We start from the raw sequence: 19,746 nt of genomic DNA, 5'->3' as shown, positions 1-19,746 counted from the left end.
CTTCCTTCTTCGAGCACAACGAGGCGATGAATTCATTCTCAATCTGACGCATAGATAACGAAGGTTACCTGAATCACCATGGAGTCACAACCAGAGAAAAACCTAGCTGAGCAAACCCCATCTATTATATTTGCATAGATAACGAAGGTTATATTCGAGGACAGGTGGTGTTTTGGTTATATCTTGCTCAAAGATGACGATTCCCTCCCCATTTTCCTCCCTCTCCCGCCTTTCATGAAAAGAACCCATGCTGTGATGTGTAGATCAGTTGATTTGCTGAAGTGGGGCAAGTCGGAAGGATTTGAGTGCTTACAAGAGAACTCTCTCTCTCTCTCGATCAATATATATATATATATATATATATATATATATATATATGTTAGAGATAGAGTAGAATTTCATATTAATTTTCCTTCAAAATTCAAAAATAGGTACTCAACCCACACGGTACAACAAACTCAAAAAACTCAAAAAAAGAGAGGGTACATGTAAAAATAAAAAAAAAAACCCAAAACCACCATGGCGTGGAAAAAGTGAGGGTTAACCCAATTTAGTCTTGCATCTGCCTTTAGTTCTCGGAAGGAATCCAACTAACAAGTTGGTGAGGTGCGTATCATTACCTGAAGTAACTAAAGTATCATTCATAAGATTCCTGACCTCAAGTAGATCTCCTTTTTTTTTCCTTCTTTCTGGAAGTGTAAACCCGCCATTCCTCATCCGTAGAATCAGTATGATGAGGTGGTAGAGCTGTAGCAGAAGAATTACCAACCGTTTTACCCATAATAGGTTCTAGTATATGTGAAGTATGAGTTGTCGCATCTACACCAGATACTTACTGAAGATGGGGAGCTGCAAGACTCTCCTGATTATCTGTCTGAACACTATCCGTTGTTGGTAGTAGTTCTTCAGTATTGTTTTCAATAGGATTTGAAGGTGTAGTTTACCCAACAGAGCCATCCAGCATCACATTAATCGCATAAACAATAATAGTAGTGTAAGGGGGGGTCTACAGGGGCAATTAAATCAACACCAAATCCTGTCTTGTGGTAGTTTCCTCTCCAGGTGGAACAAGTATTTCCAAAGCAGTGGGGTTAGACCCATCCTCATTCACTTGAACCTTAGATTTCAAATTAGGATGAAGCTTGTGACATTTATCAAGGGTATACCCAAATATCGTACAATGGGTACAATAAGGAGGTTTGTGTTCCATGATGTTTTGTCATCAATATTCATTATGAGTTGTGCACAACCAGACTTCAGTAATATCAGGTGAGGTAATATCTCTTTCCACAAGTATTCTGGCCACAGAAGATCTGGTTAGATTGAAAGTGAGTAAATCTAGATTTATAGAGTCCCCAAGAATGACCTCAAGAGAACCTGATGATGAAAAAAGTGTAGCTTGAGACCAGGTAGACTAAACTATACCGGTACAATGAGTATACCGGTACTAGACTAAACTATACCGGTACAATGAGAGTTTCATGATTTGGGTCGAAATCAGGAGATCACTTGAGTAACGTCATTGAATTAACTGCAATACTAAGATATTTCTTGGAGAAAATCCTCGTGTAATATTCAACCATGAGTCTCACTTTTCACTTGCATACTAGTTTGAATTCATCAACACTCTTTCTGATACCTTCCATAGGTGGGTCTCCCACTGAAATTTTACAATAAAAGCAAACTTGAATTTCTCAGTCAAGGTTGAAAATTTTAAGTCAGAGAAAAAGAGTGCTAATTTCCCACCTTTCCTTCTTCCCTTCTTAACAAAAGGGCAATCACTTGTATCATCACGACAAACTTTATTGCTTAAGAGGAAGAAAACCGCCGACTCCTCCTGAGGATTACCCATCACGTGGGCAAAGGAGGGTTTGTTAGGTTCAGCCAAAGAAAAAGGGAGCACCAGGGAGATCCACCTGCTGGAAGATCCAGATATAACAGCTGTCGGCGTCTACTGCTGCGAAGTCCCGAAAAAGAGTGGCACTCAGATGTGAACTGAAGCTGTCGGGCAGGGAGAGGCTAATGTTAGCGTCGAAACAGATCGACGCAGACATGCGAAGCTATATGTGTCGGAATCGAGTGAGACGCAACAGACACAGACGCGAGTCATCGACGTCGAAGAGACGCAGTAACGTCGAGACGAAGCAGAGGATGAGGAGTGAGAGTCGACAAAATAGAGGTGAGGTGCGAGCCCTCTCATTCAAGCGACGAAATCAAATACGATGAAAATCACCATTGGAAACCTAGCAGAGCTCTATAGCGCAACCGATATTGTGATATATATATGGAGTATATAATTTTCTTTGATTAGAGCTCAATTCTTGGTTCAGATTTTTGTCGGTAGAGCTATATTCAAGTAAAGGTGGCGCTCAGGCTATATCCTGCACCATACCCCCCCATTTTCTTCCCTCTCACTCATTCCCAACTTACTTTTTGTCACCCCTTACCCACATGCCCCTGCTTGCTCTCCTGCTGCGCCCCGCCCCCCCTCCCCCCAACCACCAGTGCTGCTGCTGCTAGACCTCTCTACTACTTGCAATCGTTCGTTCCTACAACCTTAACACGTAGTCCACCAGCACCGAACCTTGCCCTAGTGACTCTATGACGAGTGTCGTAAATAAGTCGAGCCTGAGCGAGCTCAGGCTTGTCTCGTGTTTGGCTTGTTTGAAATTGATTTGTGTTCGAAATGACTCGTGAACTGTGCATGTTCAGCTCAATTTACTTATTTGTGTTTGTGTTCGGCTTGAAATTGACTAGTTAGAATAAAAAAATTATTATAATAGTTATTTTTTGAAATAAAATGAAAATAACTATTATGTTATAATAAAAGTGTTTGCATTATTATTTTTATTTCGAACCATAAAACATTGATTAACTAAAAAAAATCAAGAATAAATTTGATACAAAATTTTACACAATAATAATATAAATATTTTTTGGCCGAATAAGTATATTTCTTGAAAATTTTACATAAAAAAAACAAATTTATTATAAATTTACAATTTAAAATTTTAACAAGAGTACAAATAAACTCTAAAAAAAAATCAAAACATAAAAAATAATTGTATTGCACGTTTAAATTTATAAAATTACCCTTACATTTGTTACAGATACACTTATAACTTATATGCACCTAAAAAAAATACATTAAATTTAAACTTTAACTTTGTACTCATTCCTCGATCTTTATGTTTGATGATCCAATAAATACTGATTAGTGAATGATGATGATTTAATGATCATCTTGTAACTGTAATTTTTACTTATATATTTAAGAAAAAATAGAAATGAAAATAAAAGTTAAGATGTAATTATTAATTGAGACTCAGATTTATGAACTCTCATCATATTCATGTAAATCAATTATACGGTTGCACAGTTTATGTGCCTTCCAAGCATAGTGAAATTGGAGTTAATATCTAATGCATCAATTTAAATTCCAGACTAACTATTGTAAACCTCTATTATGTTTTGCATAGGTGTTGCCTTCCAAAGTGTAAAAGCTTAAGAATAATAATCTTAGATAATTTTATTTATTCGTATCTTCAAAATGATTACAAACACGTATGCCATACCAATAATGAAATTTGTTAAATTACAATCATCATGGTCTCTAATAACATTTTAACCAAATAATAAGATTCTCGAAGCTAACCAAAACATTGCACAAGTCCTAAAGAAGGTACTAAACAAATTACTTGTTTCATAAAATATAAAGAAGAAATAATTAGAGATTTTATCCTAACAAAATTGAAAAGCTACTAGAAAATTCAAATAAGATGACAACATGAATAACCAAGCGGTAAGGATTCTTCTATTTTCAGCAAGACATTGCTGCAAAGTTACAAAATGTCATTTTTAAGAGAAACTATAATTTGAGAGAAGCCGTAATAAATGGATAATAAAGCTAATAATTGAAAAAGAATGAAAAAAAATGGATAATAATTGAGAAAAGCTATGAATAACCAAGCAAAATCAGATAATGCAACATTATAATTGAAAAAGAATAAAAATAATACCACCATAATCCTAAAAAAATTGAGTCCCTAAAAACAATCAACAAGTATATTATGTTTATTGTTAGATTCGACCCCCTTGTAGGCCAAATAACTCGGTGCTTTCCCAATTTCACATGCTTTAGAATTTTCCAAAATGTCCCAGGAAAAGATAATATAGGTGCATGAATTAGCTGTGAATTCTGCTCCAATATAAAATGTAATGACCTAACTCACACTTACGCGTATTTTTAATCTCCTTAATTATGCCAGAAAATATTTCTCAATTTATATCTAGCGGTTAGTGTGAACACTTGCAATGATTTATAAATTATATAATAAATTTTTACATTAGGGGTATTACGCAAGTATACGTATTGTTTCAAGTAATACAAGATTTTCTTTAAAAACCCTATTATCGATCCCACAAGGAATACTATAACTCATAAAATTAACTTACAATAATTCTACTTAAATTGCGATTTAAAAAGATAAAAGATTTAAAATGATATGCTCACTAAAAATCACTACTAAAAGAGCTTAGAAAGAAAGTAATAACTAAATGCAACAGCTTAACAAAATATAACAAGTTTTGATATTATGGAAAAGAATCTTTTCTCTTGCAAAGAGATTTTAATCTATGTAGGATTCAAATGATTTAAGATAAAATTGAGGTATTGTGACAAATAGAAGCATACCTTATTCCTTACCCCCTCCCGGTGTTTGCAAAGAACATTAGCTAACTTAAGGTAGATTCCTTAACATCTCAACTCCATATCAGTGCTATCTAGCCTCTCACCTCTAGATGCCCCTAGCCCATGTCATCGTAATGACCGAATCCCAACGTAAGGGTACTAAACCTTAAGCCAAACTGATAAGAATCTAGCCCGTCACTCTAGATTTAACCAATTCTACGCCCATCAAAACTTATCTCCCTATTTATTTGCACTTCCCCTTAGGTGATCGCAATGGATCTACCTAGAATATTTTTCATAGAATGAAGTGTGGTATCCACTAGTTGGGTGAAATCATAGCCCTCCCAGGTCATTATATTTCTTAACATATTTTAACATCTTAAGTGACCAATTTGTAAAGTAAATGATTCGGTGAAAATACCATCATAATTTTTAAAAGAAAAAAAAATCTTTAAATCATTATTATCTCATAAGATTAAGTCCCATATGAAAGAAGAAAGAAATGGAACCACTCAGAATTCATGGAGATTAAACAAAAACAAAAAAATTGCATTGAAATCCAAGTTTTACAACAAATTCTCAATCACAAATACAAAGTATCTTATGTTTTCTCCCCAAGTAAACTTTTGAAGTTTCCTCTAAGCAATTTTCAAACTTCTTCACACTAAAACACACTCACACTCACATTTGAACACAAAATATGAAAAACCTAACTCAATATTGCCGCCCATTTGAAGTTTTGAGGCTCCAAAAAGGTCTCTAAATTCGGCCAAATCCTTCTAATTCAATAGAAAACAGAAAATAACCAAGAGTTGCTTCAAACGCTCCTCTTAAATTCGGCCAAATTCGATGTACCTTCTAGAAAGGTGGTTACTGGCGCTATAGCGCCCTTTTGGATTGTCGGTGGCGCTATGGTGCCAAAGGGTGGCGCTATAGTGCCACACAAAAATTATCATTTTTGTTTCATTTTTTCTTCATTTTTTTAAGTATCCATTCCATGCACCTGAAACAAAAAACATGCAAAATACATTCCTTTAAAATATAATATCATAAAAAATGTATATAAAAAATTTTATAAAACATACACTAAAAACAAAGATTGAGGTGGATCAGGTAACATAGTTGAGTTAAAAAATATTAGCGACACTAAGATACATATCACCTGACTCCCATGAATTCACATCTCTAACAAGTATGCTTTGCTTTTTTACATTTATACCTCAAAATTCTTCATATCACATAAAAAATATCACAATTTTGACTTTTAAAAGGTGAAATACCTTTTTTATGCATATGTGCAAGACATATAAATACATAAGAATTGATTGATATGTATGCATGTAAATATTCCAAAATATTAAAAAAATTGAAGAAAACAGGAGAAGAACCTTACAGTTTGATACATGTAGCTATCCAATTCATCAACATAATCATCAACTGACATCAAATTGGCCATTGCAATAATCTACCACCTGTCAAATGAATTAAACACAAAATGAGAGAAAAATATCCAGGAACATTGTAAGCTATAATCATATTTCTTAAATTGTTTTTAAGCAAACATTCATGGTCAGCCCAATTAAGGAATCAACACTTGTATAAAGAAGACAAGTAATATCTAAGTACGACACAAATGACTGAACAAACTAACCATTGAATTATAGTTGTCCAATATTAAAATAAAGTGCATGTAATGAAAAATTGAAATGACATCGCTTCTTTAATCTTTAACCTTCTCTTTATTTAGTCAGACAAATTCACTTTAAGATGTTTCTCTTCCAATAATTCTCGGTGGTATGAAATATATGTAAATATTAGTAATAAGATAAATAAGTAAAGATATTCTAAAAACTCATTCTTAGGAGAAATTATTAAGGGAGTTTTCAAACTACTCGTGGAAGATTTAATCCAAATAGATGAGCATATTAGTGCATTCACTATCTTTGTAAAGAGCGAACTTTTATAATAATTAAGGACTCTCCCGCCAGTACTAAATGCAGATTCCAAAACAACTGTTGTTATTTTTCAAATAGTTCATTATTAGCCAGAAATAGGTCATCCTCAAGATAGAATTGTAAATTTGATTTTGAAGGTTTATTTGAACCAGATGAAACAACAAAATCAGTAAATACAATCATACAATCAAAACTTTGTGGATTAAATAGATCACTTGACAATTGTGAAGATAGATTTTCACTTGTAGATATGAAGCTAACAATATCACTTGCATAATTGTTATAGAGTTCCCCCATAGCATCTTCAACTTGTTGTTTTTTTTAGTCTAATTCAACAAGTATGTTTATCTTGACAAAACTAAAATGAATAAACTTTATTTTCAATAGATGGTCCAAAACAACTGCAAAAGACATTAGAAGATTGCACTCACCGTAATATTTATCAAATTTAGTTCTTATGACCGTTGCCATGCTCCTGCTACACTCATCAGATGAAGTTGACTCATCGAACAACATTTTCTTGATATGCATAACAATAAGTAACAAAATATTTCAGATCGGGTAGGAAGAATAAAAAATCTTTTTTGTCACACGATTAAAAATAACAAGAATTTTTCTGATTTTCTCATACTCCCCCCAATCTAAATCTGATGACAACCTATTAAAATTGTTATCTCAATCTGCATAGTGATTGAATACCTTCTGAAAAATAATAACACATTCAAGCATTAAGTATGTTGAGTTTCATTTTGTAGATACATCAATGCATAAACCCTTTGATATTGATATACTTAATTGCTTAGATATATTTACAAATTTACGCAACATTTCCGATGACTTCTTGAAATATTTAACAGACTTTCTAGTATTATGAATGATTTCATGAATATATTTCAAATCAACTTGCACCATAATATTTAATTACATCAAAATTAGGTGTATGTATGTAAATTCTCAAAGTAAAATTCATTTCATCACTTTCAACCTTTTCACCCAAAAACTTCAACCAGCAAATGCTAAAAAATAACATAGAATTTTGGTCATCAACAAGAAGAGAATACAAAATAAAAAAAGTAATGAATTTATGTAAATCACAGATATTCATTCCAAATGAGTTCACAAATTATATTTCATTCCAAATGAGTTCACAAATTATATTTAAATGAACAGTAAAAAGAATCATGGATGATAACTAAATCACAGAGGAGAGTAAATGAAATCGTGCATCTGAAGTATACAAGTTTCAACAAAACAAGTAGACATTGTGTTCAAACTTCAAATCACAATTAATTTTAATCTGTATTTAAAAATATATACAATTATTTGCGTAAAAACAAAGCTACTAACAACATAGACTTACCAAATCAATAAAGGGTCATTTACACACAAACCATCAATTTCTATTTATTTACATATCCAACACCTAAACTTTATATTAGATCACAATTCACAAAATCACAACAAAAATCTTATATCCGATCTCAAAGCTAAAAAAAAAATCAAATGTAGAGGCAATAGACAAGATTTCACTCCCAAAAGCTCCAAAAACTATATTTTACTCAAAAAATCAAAATAAATCTATAAGAAATTTAAGAAATTTAAGCTAAGAGGCGAACCCGAAGATAAATATGAAATATTAGAGAAAAGATACTCAAAGATAATATCTTGGTAGCCTTGCAAGCAATCAAGCAAGCATATCAAGCAACCAAACAAGAATATCGAGTAGTCGAGCCAACATCGAGGGCAAAGACAATGTCGAAGACAAAGAGAAGTAAAGAGAGGTAAAGAACGAACACAAGCCCTAAGTTCTTGTGGTCTAACCTCAGACCTAGCGATTTTGAGAGGTGAAAGTGCAAATTTGAGAGGTGAAGGAAAAGATGGAGAGGCGGTCGAACTTGTTTCACAATTTTGAGATGAGAGGGAAAGGTAAGGCGTGGTGGGTTGTTAGGGATTAGTGTTTATTTTTAATATATAATATATTATATTAATAGTATAACTTATATAAATATATAACATTTATATAACTATTATTAATATATTAATATTAATAATTTATTATATATTGTAAGATTTAATTTTTTAAAAATAGGATTTAATTTTTTAAAAAACGATAAATTTTTTATTTAAAAGATCTTAATTAATTATAATTAACATTTAATTTTATGAATATATATACACACACACATAGACACACATACGCACATATATTCGAGCCAATTTAAGCCGAACACGAATGAACAAATGTTTAAAAAGCCGAACACGAACTAACAAATGTTTAATGAGCTGAACACGAGTTGTTCACGAGGGGCGAGCAAATTTGACAACCCTAGTTATAACCAATTGTGCCCACACGTTCATGTCATTTAGTAACGATGTCATAATGGATGCCTGGTTGGGTATGGTTCAACTGGTTCAACCAAGGAGGTGAGGGGCTGGCTGGCTAGTTGCCCTGTTTAGGGTTGCCGCCCAAGGGGAGTGGTCTTCCCCCTTATAGTTATTTATTACTATGGACAAATATATTAATACAGAAAAGATATAAAAATGTTGTATGAGAGGGCCTAAAAGAAAGCCTAACTCATACAATACAACACACACAAAACTCATATAAAGTAAAGATGCATAAAGATAAAAAACCAAAAAGCCACAAAAGGACACAAAAATACTAGGGACGTCCCACTTTAGCCCTCTTGCCTCTAGTTCTTGGAAGTTAACCGAATAGCAAATTGGTAAGGTGAGTACCATTGCCCATAGTAACCAAAGTATCATCCATCAGATTCCTGAGCTCAAGTAGATCTTCATTCTTTTTCTTCCTCCTGGATGTGTAGACCTGTCATTCCTCATCCGATGATTGATTCATCTTGATCAGTAGATTCCAAAGATTCCAAAGGTGGTCGGACATGTGTAGGTCGTTGCACGTCGTGATTCCTATGAGCTTGAGTAATATTAACATCTTTATGGACCTGATGAGGCGGTAGTGAAGCAGTAGAAGTATTTCTACCTGTATCAGTGATAGGTTCTGAGGCAGACGGGGTCTGAAGAAACTCCCTCTCCTTCACGATAGGAGGTTCCAAAGACTGGGGAGCTACAATTGGGGACTGAATGGTTGTCATATTACCTGCGGGGATGGTGCTGTCGTTCGAGGTATCCTTCTAATGATCAATAATGTCAAAAACTTGGAGCTGATCAGGAGGAGATGAAATCACAGCCTCTAGCAGAGCAGCTTGCCTTTTTGGTCTGAGTTGGGGGTAGGGCTTTCAAAACAGCTCGTTATTCGCGAACAGCTTTTGTTCGGCTCATTTTGGCTTGAAATACTACTCATCAATTATATATATATATATATATATATATGCGTCGTGTTCCTTCCCGCTCGACTCTGCTAGGGTTTCGCCTGATGGCTAACCCTAGCAACAGTTACTGCTTCGCTCGTCTTTGCGCTTGATTCCTTCTCCGACTCTGAGACGTTACGACTTCGCTCTCGCACTCGATTTTGTTTGTCTTCCCCGCTTCTTCTCCGGGTTTGAGACGCGTCTCGCACTCTGCAGCTCCTCTGCGACGCGTCTCGCGTCTCTGCGGCTCCTCTGAGGTTCCTCTATGGATCTGCGACTCGTCTCACGTCTCACGTCTTCCCTTTGCTGCTCCCTCTTGCGAGTGCGCTCCTCTGCGGCTTCTCTGTGCTCACAGTGTCCTCTCTTCTTTCTTTCAAAGCTTTCGATGGCTTCAGACAGATCATATGAAGCTGCCCTTGCGGATGTCCACGCCTTAGACTTATTTAAATGTCCATCTTTCCCTCCTTCGTTTGAGTGGGCGGAGGACATCAAGAAACCTGTTAGGAAGAATGGGAAGCCTACTATATTTTTTACAGAAGCTGAAGGTATTTAACTTGCTTCCTCCTGTCGTTTGAATTTGGTTGAGAAATTTCTATATGGTCATCCGAAAATGGAGCTCGAAAATGGAGCTCAAAAATGGAGCTCATTCACAAAAAAATTGAATTTATGCACCTTGTTGGAGAGTGAAAAATTGGACTACTAGATAGGAGACACATTCTTATTCAAATTAGTAATGAAGATAATTACTTGCGCTTATTTGCTAGAAGGATAATATAGATTGATAACGAGCAATGAAAATTCTGAAATGGTCTGCTAATTTTGACCCATAGACGGAACCACCAAACATTTCTGTTTGGATTCGCCTCCCTGGTCTGAAATTTCATTATTTTTCTCAAAAGTATTGTACTCTATTGCCTTAGTTTATGGAAAGCCACTCAAGACGGACATTCCTACTTTTAATCTTTCCCGTTTATCTGAAGTCAGAGTACTTGTTGAAAAAGACATCACTACATTCATTTCTGAGGAAATTTGGTTGGGCACACAACACCAAGAATATTGATAGAAGGTAGAGATTGAGCTTTTTCCACCGTATTGTTCGAACTGTCGTATGTTCGGACACTCCAGTTCTCATTGTCATCATCTACACCCCCACCTCAGACCAAAAAAACAAACTGCTCCCTAGAGACTGTGATTCCATTTCCTCCGGATCAGCTCCAAGTCTTTGACACTATTGATCATCAGAAGGATACCCTGGAAGACGTCACTTTCTTCGCAGACAATATGTCAACCATTCAGTCCCCACTTGTAGCTCCCCCTTCTTTGGAACCTTCTATCGTGGGGGAAAGAGAGATTTTTCAGACCCCGCCTGCCTTAGAACCTATTACCGATAATACAGGTGGAAATATTTCTATTGTTTCACTACTGTCTCATCAGGTCCAGAAAGATGTTAGTATTACTCATGATCATGAGGATCATGATGTGCAACGACCTAAAACTATCCGACCACCTTTGGAATCTACTGATCAAATGAGTCAATCATTGGATGAGGTGGATGAGGAATGACACAGGTCTACACATCCAGGAGGAAGAAGAAAAATGAAAATATACTTAAGCTCAGGAATTTGATGGATGATACTTTGGTTACTACGGGCAATGGTAGTCACCTTACTAATTTGTTAACTGACTCATTTCCGCGAACTAGAGACAAAAGGACTAAAGTGAGATGTCCCTAGCACTTTTGTGACCTTTTGTGGCTTTTGATTTTTTTCCTTTACGTATCTTTGCTTTATTTGAATTTTGTGTGTGTTGTTTTGTATGAGTTAGGCTTCTTTTAGGCCCTCTCATGGAACATTTATGTATCTTTTCCGTATTAATATATTTCCCCTTGGACTTTAATAATATATATATATATTTTTTTGTGGGGGGAGGGGGAGGTGGATCCCCTTGACTAAAAGAAACAAAAATACAAATTAAACTCTCTCAAAGGGGTTCCACCTCCTACAATACAGCTCCACCCAAGTAAAACTCCAAAAGATATATACAAGTATACCCAAAAATAAACAAAAAATATACCCATAAAAATTGAAATGTAGCTATGAACCATATATTTCTGTAGCATCTGAAGTGAAACCAAAACCAGAATGAAAAAGCTGAGCTCTATGAAACAGCCACAAAAGAAGCAGAAAAATCCTCCTGTACAGAAAAAGGTAACAGAAAAACCTCCAACCGAGCAGTGTAGGAGTAAACAAACCTAGCCACAGCTCATAACATCCAGAGAAAATATGTGAAACAGCCACAAAAATAGAGAAATTCTCTTATCCAGAAAAAAACAGTAACAGAAAACATCCAAACGAGCGGTGTAGCAGAAATAAGCGCAGTATAAACAAACCCAGCCGCAGCTCATCCAGAGAAGGGGAATCAGCAATCAAATATATGTGTAAACATACAACAAAAACATAGAAGCATAATAAGAGGCAGGTGAGCAATAAAGAATATCAGGGAGGTAGATGAGTATCTAAAACATGACAGCAAGCCAATTAAATCCTAATATAAAGTAATGCCAGTTTATCACCCTGCAACTATTTTCTTAAAAGGGTAGGGGATGAATGCCTACAGAAACCGTATCAGAGCCCCTTTTTGCCAACCAATCAGCAGGAGCGTTGCCCTTTCAAATGGTATATATAAAAAAATGATCTTAATTTATTAGAATTAAATGAAAATATAACACTTAGTAGTCAATAATGGAGAAAAAAGATTCATGCAGCAGACAGGGTGATGGCTTGTTATTATTGTTGTTGCTGTCAAACCTTTTGTATAGACTGTGATATTAATATATGCTTAAAATTTTGACGATTATTAAGGAGGGTAGATAACAATGTCCATATTATATATTTTAAAAGTTTTTAAGATTTACCGCACATGTCATGTTAGAGGAAGAATAACTAGTAATGGTTATGGTCTTGTATTAGATGGAAATGTGTTGACGTGGGGTGTCTCCCATTTATGAAGCGAAAGCGAGACCTCGTCTCCTCACGGGGCCTGCCAATTGATGCATCTAGACCGTTCGTTCTAAGCATGGGAACGACTGACCGATACTTCCAAACAGAGACTTCCCTTCTATCTAGAGTGGCGTCCACTCCCATTTGCCCTATGCTTATATATTGCTTTTCATGTTTTAGGGTTACATTCCTATCTAGGGCTATATACAAGGGTGAGTGTTGAGTGTTGTTTCAACTATATCTGGCTCTCAAGGTGGTATTTATCCTTTTTCCAACTCCTCCGCATCTCTCCTGCTTTGCTACCACGCATTCCTCCCTGCTACAGACCGACCCGACGACAACCATTTGCTATTCTTCCCGCAATTTCTCGTTGTGCAGCCATCCTCCACGCTGCCGCACCCCGGAGCAACCGTCTTTTTTGTATCCTGCCGTCTCATGCATTCCCCGTTGTAGCCGCCTCCCCAAACAGCCGTTCCCGACAGTTTTATTTCTATTTTTGCCGCCAAAAACCAATCCTTGCACCGCCTCCCCTCATCCTTGCTGCCGCCACCCATAACAACCCATCTTCTCGCTGTTTCGAAAGTTTCTTACTTTTTCTTTGCTGCTACCGTTGTCCCCTTGCTACCATCCCACCATCCCACCATCCAGCCTTCCAAACAGCCAACAGACCACCTTCCCTCTAGGATACTAAACTAGTTGAGTATTGTCTATTGGTTTTCTATTTCCTTGTGTTGATTGTAACAGCTTAATGACTTTTTTAGTAATAATATTTGCTTCCTTATTGTGATTTGGGCTCTGGTATCATGTGTAAGGGGAAGTGCAATGGGAAGAAGGAAAGAAGATTTATAGTTCGTTTGTTAGAGTGATTCACAAACACTGTTGACTAAGAATTGACTAAATTCCCAGCCCGCCACATCTAATATCCCTTTGTTCCCTCTCACGGTTGTTTATCATTCTAGCTTCTCTTTCTATTGTTATTCATCTTCTTTGTCTCCCTCTTTATCCTACCTTTAATCCATTGCAGAATTTAATTAGATGCAAGTTGGCCTGCGTGCTGCTATGAATTGGGTGCTGTGGAACTTAGATTGGACGGGCAGCAGAGGCTACATCTCATAACCATCATTTTCACTTTTTTAAGACATTATAGATATCATAATTATTTGATTTTATATGTGTAAAATGAATATTATTAGTGGGAATTGCTTTAATTATATTGGCAGATGTAATATTATTAGTATTTCTAATTAACATGTTCACTTATTCATGAGCATTGTCTTAATACATAGAGCTTTTTGATATCAGTATGTCTTGCTAAAAACTACAAACTAACCATGAGGATAATGAATTTGAATAGGAAAATTCACCCATTACTACTAATCAGACTGTTATTGAAGATGGAGTGGCTACATCAATTATGATACAAAATAACATACAAGTCACTGTTGAGAAAGATCTTGTTTCTCAGGTTGAGGAGGAGGATTTGGAAGCTCTACTTGGCACGTATGTCCCATCCCACACTCCGCCTCTAGAAAGTTAATTTTGTTATTACACTTGATTATTTATAGTATTTTTTATAAAATAAGATCGATCTAATATCTTTTTCACAAGATGGTTGTTCACGGGATAAGAGGATATCAAAAGAATATGGTATTGAGATCACATTTTTCTTATGTTGCTCATCATTTTAAAACCAGGTCTTTGAAAACTTGTAAACTAGTGTGCGTGGGCCATGTGTGATGGTAATTTGATGTCTGAGGTGGGTGTTGAGCAGTAGTGGAATTAGAACTTCAATATGATAAATAAAAAAATAACTAAGTGTAATTATAAACTAAAAATATATATCTTTTATTATAATCATTATGAAAACATATCTTAAATTATGACTAGTGCCTATCACTGAATAAAAAATAATTATCCTCCATTTAATTCTATAATATTGACTTAACAATATTCATAACTCAAAAAATGAATGCTAAGTTTTTGAAATTGATAATATCAAGATCAATCTAATCAGACAATCAATAAAATGATATATGACCGATTTTTGGTCTTAGCCAATATTTGACATAAATCACAAAATAGTTCCATATTTTAAAATTTTTAATTATGACGATATTTAATTTAAAAATATTCTAATTAAAATTTTAGGACCATTTCTCTGATAACAAGTTAGAATAGAACCAATATAATTCTTATTGATATAAAGAGTGGTATATATACCCATTACAAAATCTACTAGTAAGGAAAAAAATAAAAACATGATACAATAGAAAAAGGAAAGAAATAATAAATAATCAAAGCTAATAACTCACAATAAAAAGGAATTAATAATGACTATTACTATCCATTAATATATATTCTATTAAGGATGTGTTTTGGAATGATGCCCTTTACAAGATTGATTTACCAGTGGATTATAATATCTTAGTTACCTTCAACACGACAGACTTAACTCCATACTGTGAGGACACAAAAGCTTCGATGAATGATGTCGAAGCTCTTCCAACCTCGTGATACTGACACGGGAGTTGGCATTGTAGCTCCCAAGCGAGAGGGAAGTGAAATAAAAAATCGTGACTGCTAATGCCCTGGACTGAACCCGGTCCAAGTGGGGTCCTAGTTGAGGAGTCGGTCAATCTCTTTGCGCACTCCTAGTTATCCTATGTTTATAGATTTGCTTTTGCAGGAATCAATAAATTCCCTTTAAAATGAGGGCCAAAGCTCAGGTTAGTGTCTTATTTAAATCTAATTTGCCTTTTTAAAATTCTACCTAAAACTATACCCTCTTTAGAGAGCAAAGCATAAATTTTTGGAGCTTAGAGCTTCAAATTTCGCTCTTTTTAATTTTTTTTTAATCTGATATTTCATTGTGTAGATTTCCTATTTACATACTTTTTGAGAAATATTTTTTAGTAATTGAGATCTTTTACTGTAACATAATTATCTTCTTTACTTCTAGCAATCGAATGTTCTCTCTCGTTATTAGAGAATTGATTAATCATAGTGGCTTGTGGCTATGCGAGATTTTTAACGGAATTATAAATTCCTTCCAAAATGCGGGCAAAATCTCTAGATAGTGTCTTTTTTAAATCTTATCCGGCTTCTCAAAATTTAACCTACGATTTTAAAATCTCTTTGGAGAGCGAAGTGTAAATTTTTGGTGCTCACAACTTCAAATCCCTCTTTCCTTCTAGTTTATTTCTTATTTCATGTTTTATTGAGTAGATTTTCTATTAAACATACTTTTTGATGAAATATTTTTTAGTAATTGGGATGTTTTATTGTAAGATAGATACCTTCTTTTCTTTTATGTTAGTGTTGGTCTTATTGCACTCGCATTTTTTTATTTTATTTTATCATTTTCATGTTAACGCTAAGAACTAAATCTGCTCGGTTTTATTGTCTTTACTTATTGGGTACTTGATCTTTGATTAGGATTTTTTTAATTAATTATTTAAACTTTGATATTTGATTAGGATTTGGTTCTATCACGATGGTTGATTTTGAGATGCCCTCTCTTTGTATTTTTGATAAAGCAGATTTTTTTTTCTATTGAAAAACTTGGCAGTAATAATTATATGCAATTATGCGCCGCTGAATGCCTCTTTAGTTTTATGCTTTGAATTTTGAAGGAAGTAAATTGCTTAACCTCATGCCAAACCAAGGAATGTCTTGATCTTTATCATGATTCTGGTGAGGCAAACCTTGCATATGCTTTTTTTGTGCCTTTTTTTATTGCTACGCCTCATTTATTTTGTTGTCTTTAATTTAGATTATCTTTAGATTAGAGGTTCTTCAATTATCATTCATCTGCAGCTATGTTATGGGTGTTGGCGAAGCTGATGCATTTTCTGAAAGGTTGAATCGTGAACTTCAAGCTTTAGAAGCAGCAAACGTCTATGCACTTTTAGAGAGTGAATCTCTAATTGAGCAGGTAATGTAATTTATATCCAGATAAATCCGAATTCTAGCACTTGTTGGCCTATTTGTCAAGTTTCACTTGATGTATACAAATGGTCTCAAGTCCCACTGTTCCTTTTATTTAGAAACTGTGCCAAAAAGATTTATTGACTAACATATCATGCAATAATTGCTAGAATGAATGAGAATAAATGATTTATAAAACTACCATAACAATTGTGATTAGGCTAATAATGTTGATGATGATGATTTCCTTGGCGTGATTTTATAATTGAAATTTCTTATAAACCCTCTCTCAATGAAATATCTCAAGTTATTGGAGGGCATGAAAGTTATCAACTAGTTTTTGGAATTGAAAATTTAAACTTTGGGTCCTTCATGAATTGATAATTGTTGTGCGTTAGAAATGTACTCAAGAGTGTTAATTGTATTCGAGTAGATTGGCTATTTCGAGCCTGATATTGCAGTTCACACAATTAAATGCACTGGTTGGTGGGTAATAATAGGTAGCATTGTTCTTTTGATTTTTATTTTTGGCTCTTCATACTTGTATAACCAGAAAACGAGTCACTAAATGAATTGATTTTTTTCTTTTTTGAAAAAAATTAAGCATCAAATCATGAATAAGATTTAGGAGGAACTCAATTCAGATTCTTATAAATAAATTTCAGAAATATTTATCAACTAAATGTACTCATAAAGTGTCTGATATTTCTTCTTATATCTTCCAATGCTTGGCACCGTTTAGATTCCATTGCATGTACCTGAGAAAGGTTGGGTTGATCCAGTAATAGATCATGTGCAGAGTTTATGATTGATTGTCACGCGAGTGTTTTCGTTTCAGACGCGAGATGCGAGCTGTGACTCCTGCGCGATCAAAAGAGACGGATTGAAAGTCCCGTTTCCTTCTTTTTATAATTTCTTTCCTATAATTTTTCATTTCTTTTTAGTCATTTTCTATATATGTTTTGTATTAGAGTGTCAGTTTTTTGCTTGAGTTTTTTGGTACAGTCGCATGTGTCCTTTTTCTCCTTTTGATGGTTGTATTCGAGGGATTGAGTGGTGCTCCGAGTGTATCTCTCCCCCAAGATGGTGATTATCTTCCCCTATCCTGTTTTGCATTCCCCCACATCGCTCTCGACTACCCCTTACCTGCTGCAATTATTTGGAACAATATCTTTTTACTATTTTCTGCAGTTTTTGCATTCCAGCCGCCTTCCGCACCCTTTGACTGTTGTTCCAGCCGCCCATATCCATTTACCTTGACCCTTCACTGCCATTCCTTCCACCAAAAATGTACCTTTGCACCCTTGGCTGCTATTCCAGCCATTACAAACTACTTTGCCACCTAGCCACTGTTCTAGCTCACCCCCTTTACTGCCATAGTGCCATCATCCCAGACAGCCGCATGATGTCAATATCAGTTGTGTACTTATTGTCCGAAACCCAAGAAATGTCGCATTATTATTTTCTGCCAGCCAACCACCTCCTCCACCATCCTGCCACCTTTCCGATCTTCACCGACTACCTTCACGTCAGTTTGATCCAACCTGGAGTTAGCGTGCTGTATTTGCTGTTATTTCCTATATCAGATGATTTTTTTGTGACTTTCTCTTTGAATTTCAGTTAGCGTTAGGCTAGCTTTGATACCAAATGATACCGAAGTTAACCCACACAACAATAAGAATTAGCGTTAGACTAGCTTTGATACCAAATGATACCGAAGTTAACCCACACAACAATAAGAATTAGCGTTAGACTAGCTTTGATACCAAATGATACCGAAGTTAACCCACACAACAATAAGAAAAGTAAATATCTATCGGCTTCCTAGCATCCCATAACTACCTAATCCTATCTCCACTCAAAAAATTTCTTTTCACCATACACACCTCCCTCCCCCTATCCACACCGAAGCCCTAACCACACCACAATCGAGGAGGAACTTGCCGGAATTTGATCAAGAATTTACCATTAATGACATACAATGGCTACTCCGTTAAGTGCTACAACGGCTTGATGTCATTGAGGAAAGGACTTAGAGCGGGATCACTGTCGACCTTGATAATGAAATCCATTGAGGGAGCAAAAATACCATCTGAATCCCTTTCGTAGGGATGATTTTAATGGAGAGGAGGATTGACAAGGGCACTTCGGGATACAATATCAGAGGAGGCCGGTAGATGAAGTGTCTGTTGGAAGATACAAAGATGAGATGTCAGTTGGAAGATACAAAGATGATATGCCAGTTGAAGGATATCAAGACTTAGGTGTGAAAGTGAGGAGAGAATGGATCCAGATGATTTCCTCGAGTGGATGCAAATTATTAAGTGGATCTTTGAATACAAGGAGGTGGTCGATGACAGAATAGTGAAGCTCGACACCATCAAGCTGAAGAAGATGTCTTTTTGTGGCGGGAGAATTTAAAGAGGAAGACAGAGAGGACATGAAAAAATCACTTTTTAAGAGAAAATGAAGAAGGTGGTTGTTGACCTCAATTTTCGTGAGGTCTAGTATTCCTCGTAGGAGTTAGGATCTAGCCTTAGGGGTCTTCCTGCGACTATCTTAGAACCTTGGAAGTGGTGCCCGCATCGTTTTAGTTCAACCTATTTCCGTCCTCTTTTGGAGTTTCGCGTGTGTGGTATCGACTTCTAACACTTAGAAGGATGAAACCGACATGAGGAAACCCAAAATGGATTCCTATAGGACCTTCCCGAGCCTTAGGGTGACCTTCTGCACAATTCGCACTCCTGCGCGCACCAGCTTCGCAATTCAGAGAGTCGACGTGTCCGATCGCCGTAATTCACATTGCCTGCACCGTTATTTGCCGAGGGCTCGAGTTAACCACTTGTGAC

The 19,746-nt window shown here is 35.5% G+C and overlaps 1 protein-coding gene across 5 annotated transcripts in view; it reads left to right on the top strand.

Annotated features, from left to right (window-relative positions):
- Positions 1–19,746, top strand: part of LOC110034121 (exocyst complex component SEC3A-like) — an 86,187-nt gene that overhangs the window by 6,861 nt on the left and 59,580 nt on the right. For all 5 annotated transcript variants that reach the window (XM_020738402.1, XM_020738404.1, XM_020738403.1 and 2 more), the window contains 2 exons: positions 14,325–14,470; positions 16,787–16,904. In XM_020738402.1, the coding sequence (XP_020594061.1) occupies positions 14,325–14,470; positions 16,787–16,904 (264 nt within the window). The remainder of the gene's footprint in view (positions 1–14,324; positions 14,471–16,786; positions 16,905–19,746) is intronic.

The sequence above is a fragment of the Phalaenopsis equestris genome, unplaced genomic scaffold (assembly GCF_001263595.1).
Source record: "Phalaenopsis equestris unplaced genomic scaffold, ASM126359v1 Scaffold001349, whole genome shotgun sequence".
In the NCBI taxonomy this organism is placed as follows: domain Eukaryota; kingdom Viridiplantae; phylum Streptophyta; class Magnoliopsida; order Asparagales; family Orchidaceae; genus Phalaenopsis; species Phalaenopsis equestris.
Note: the sequence above shows the minus strand (reverse complement) of the source record. Positions and strands in the feature narration are given on the sequence as shown.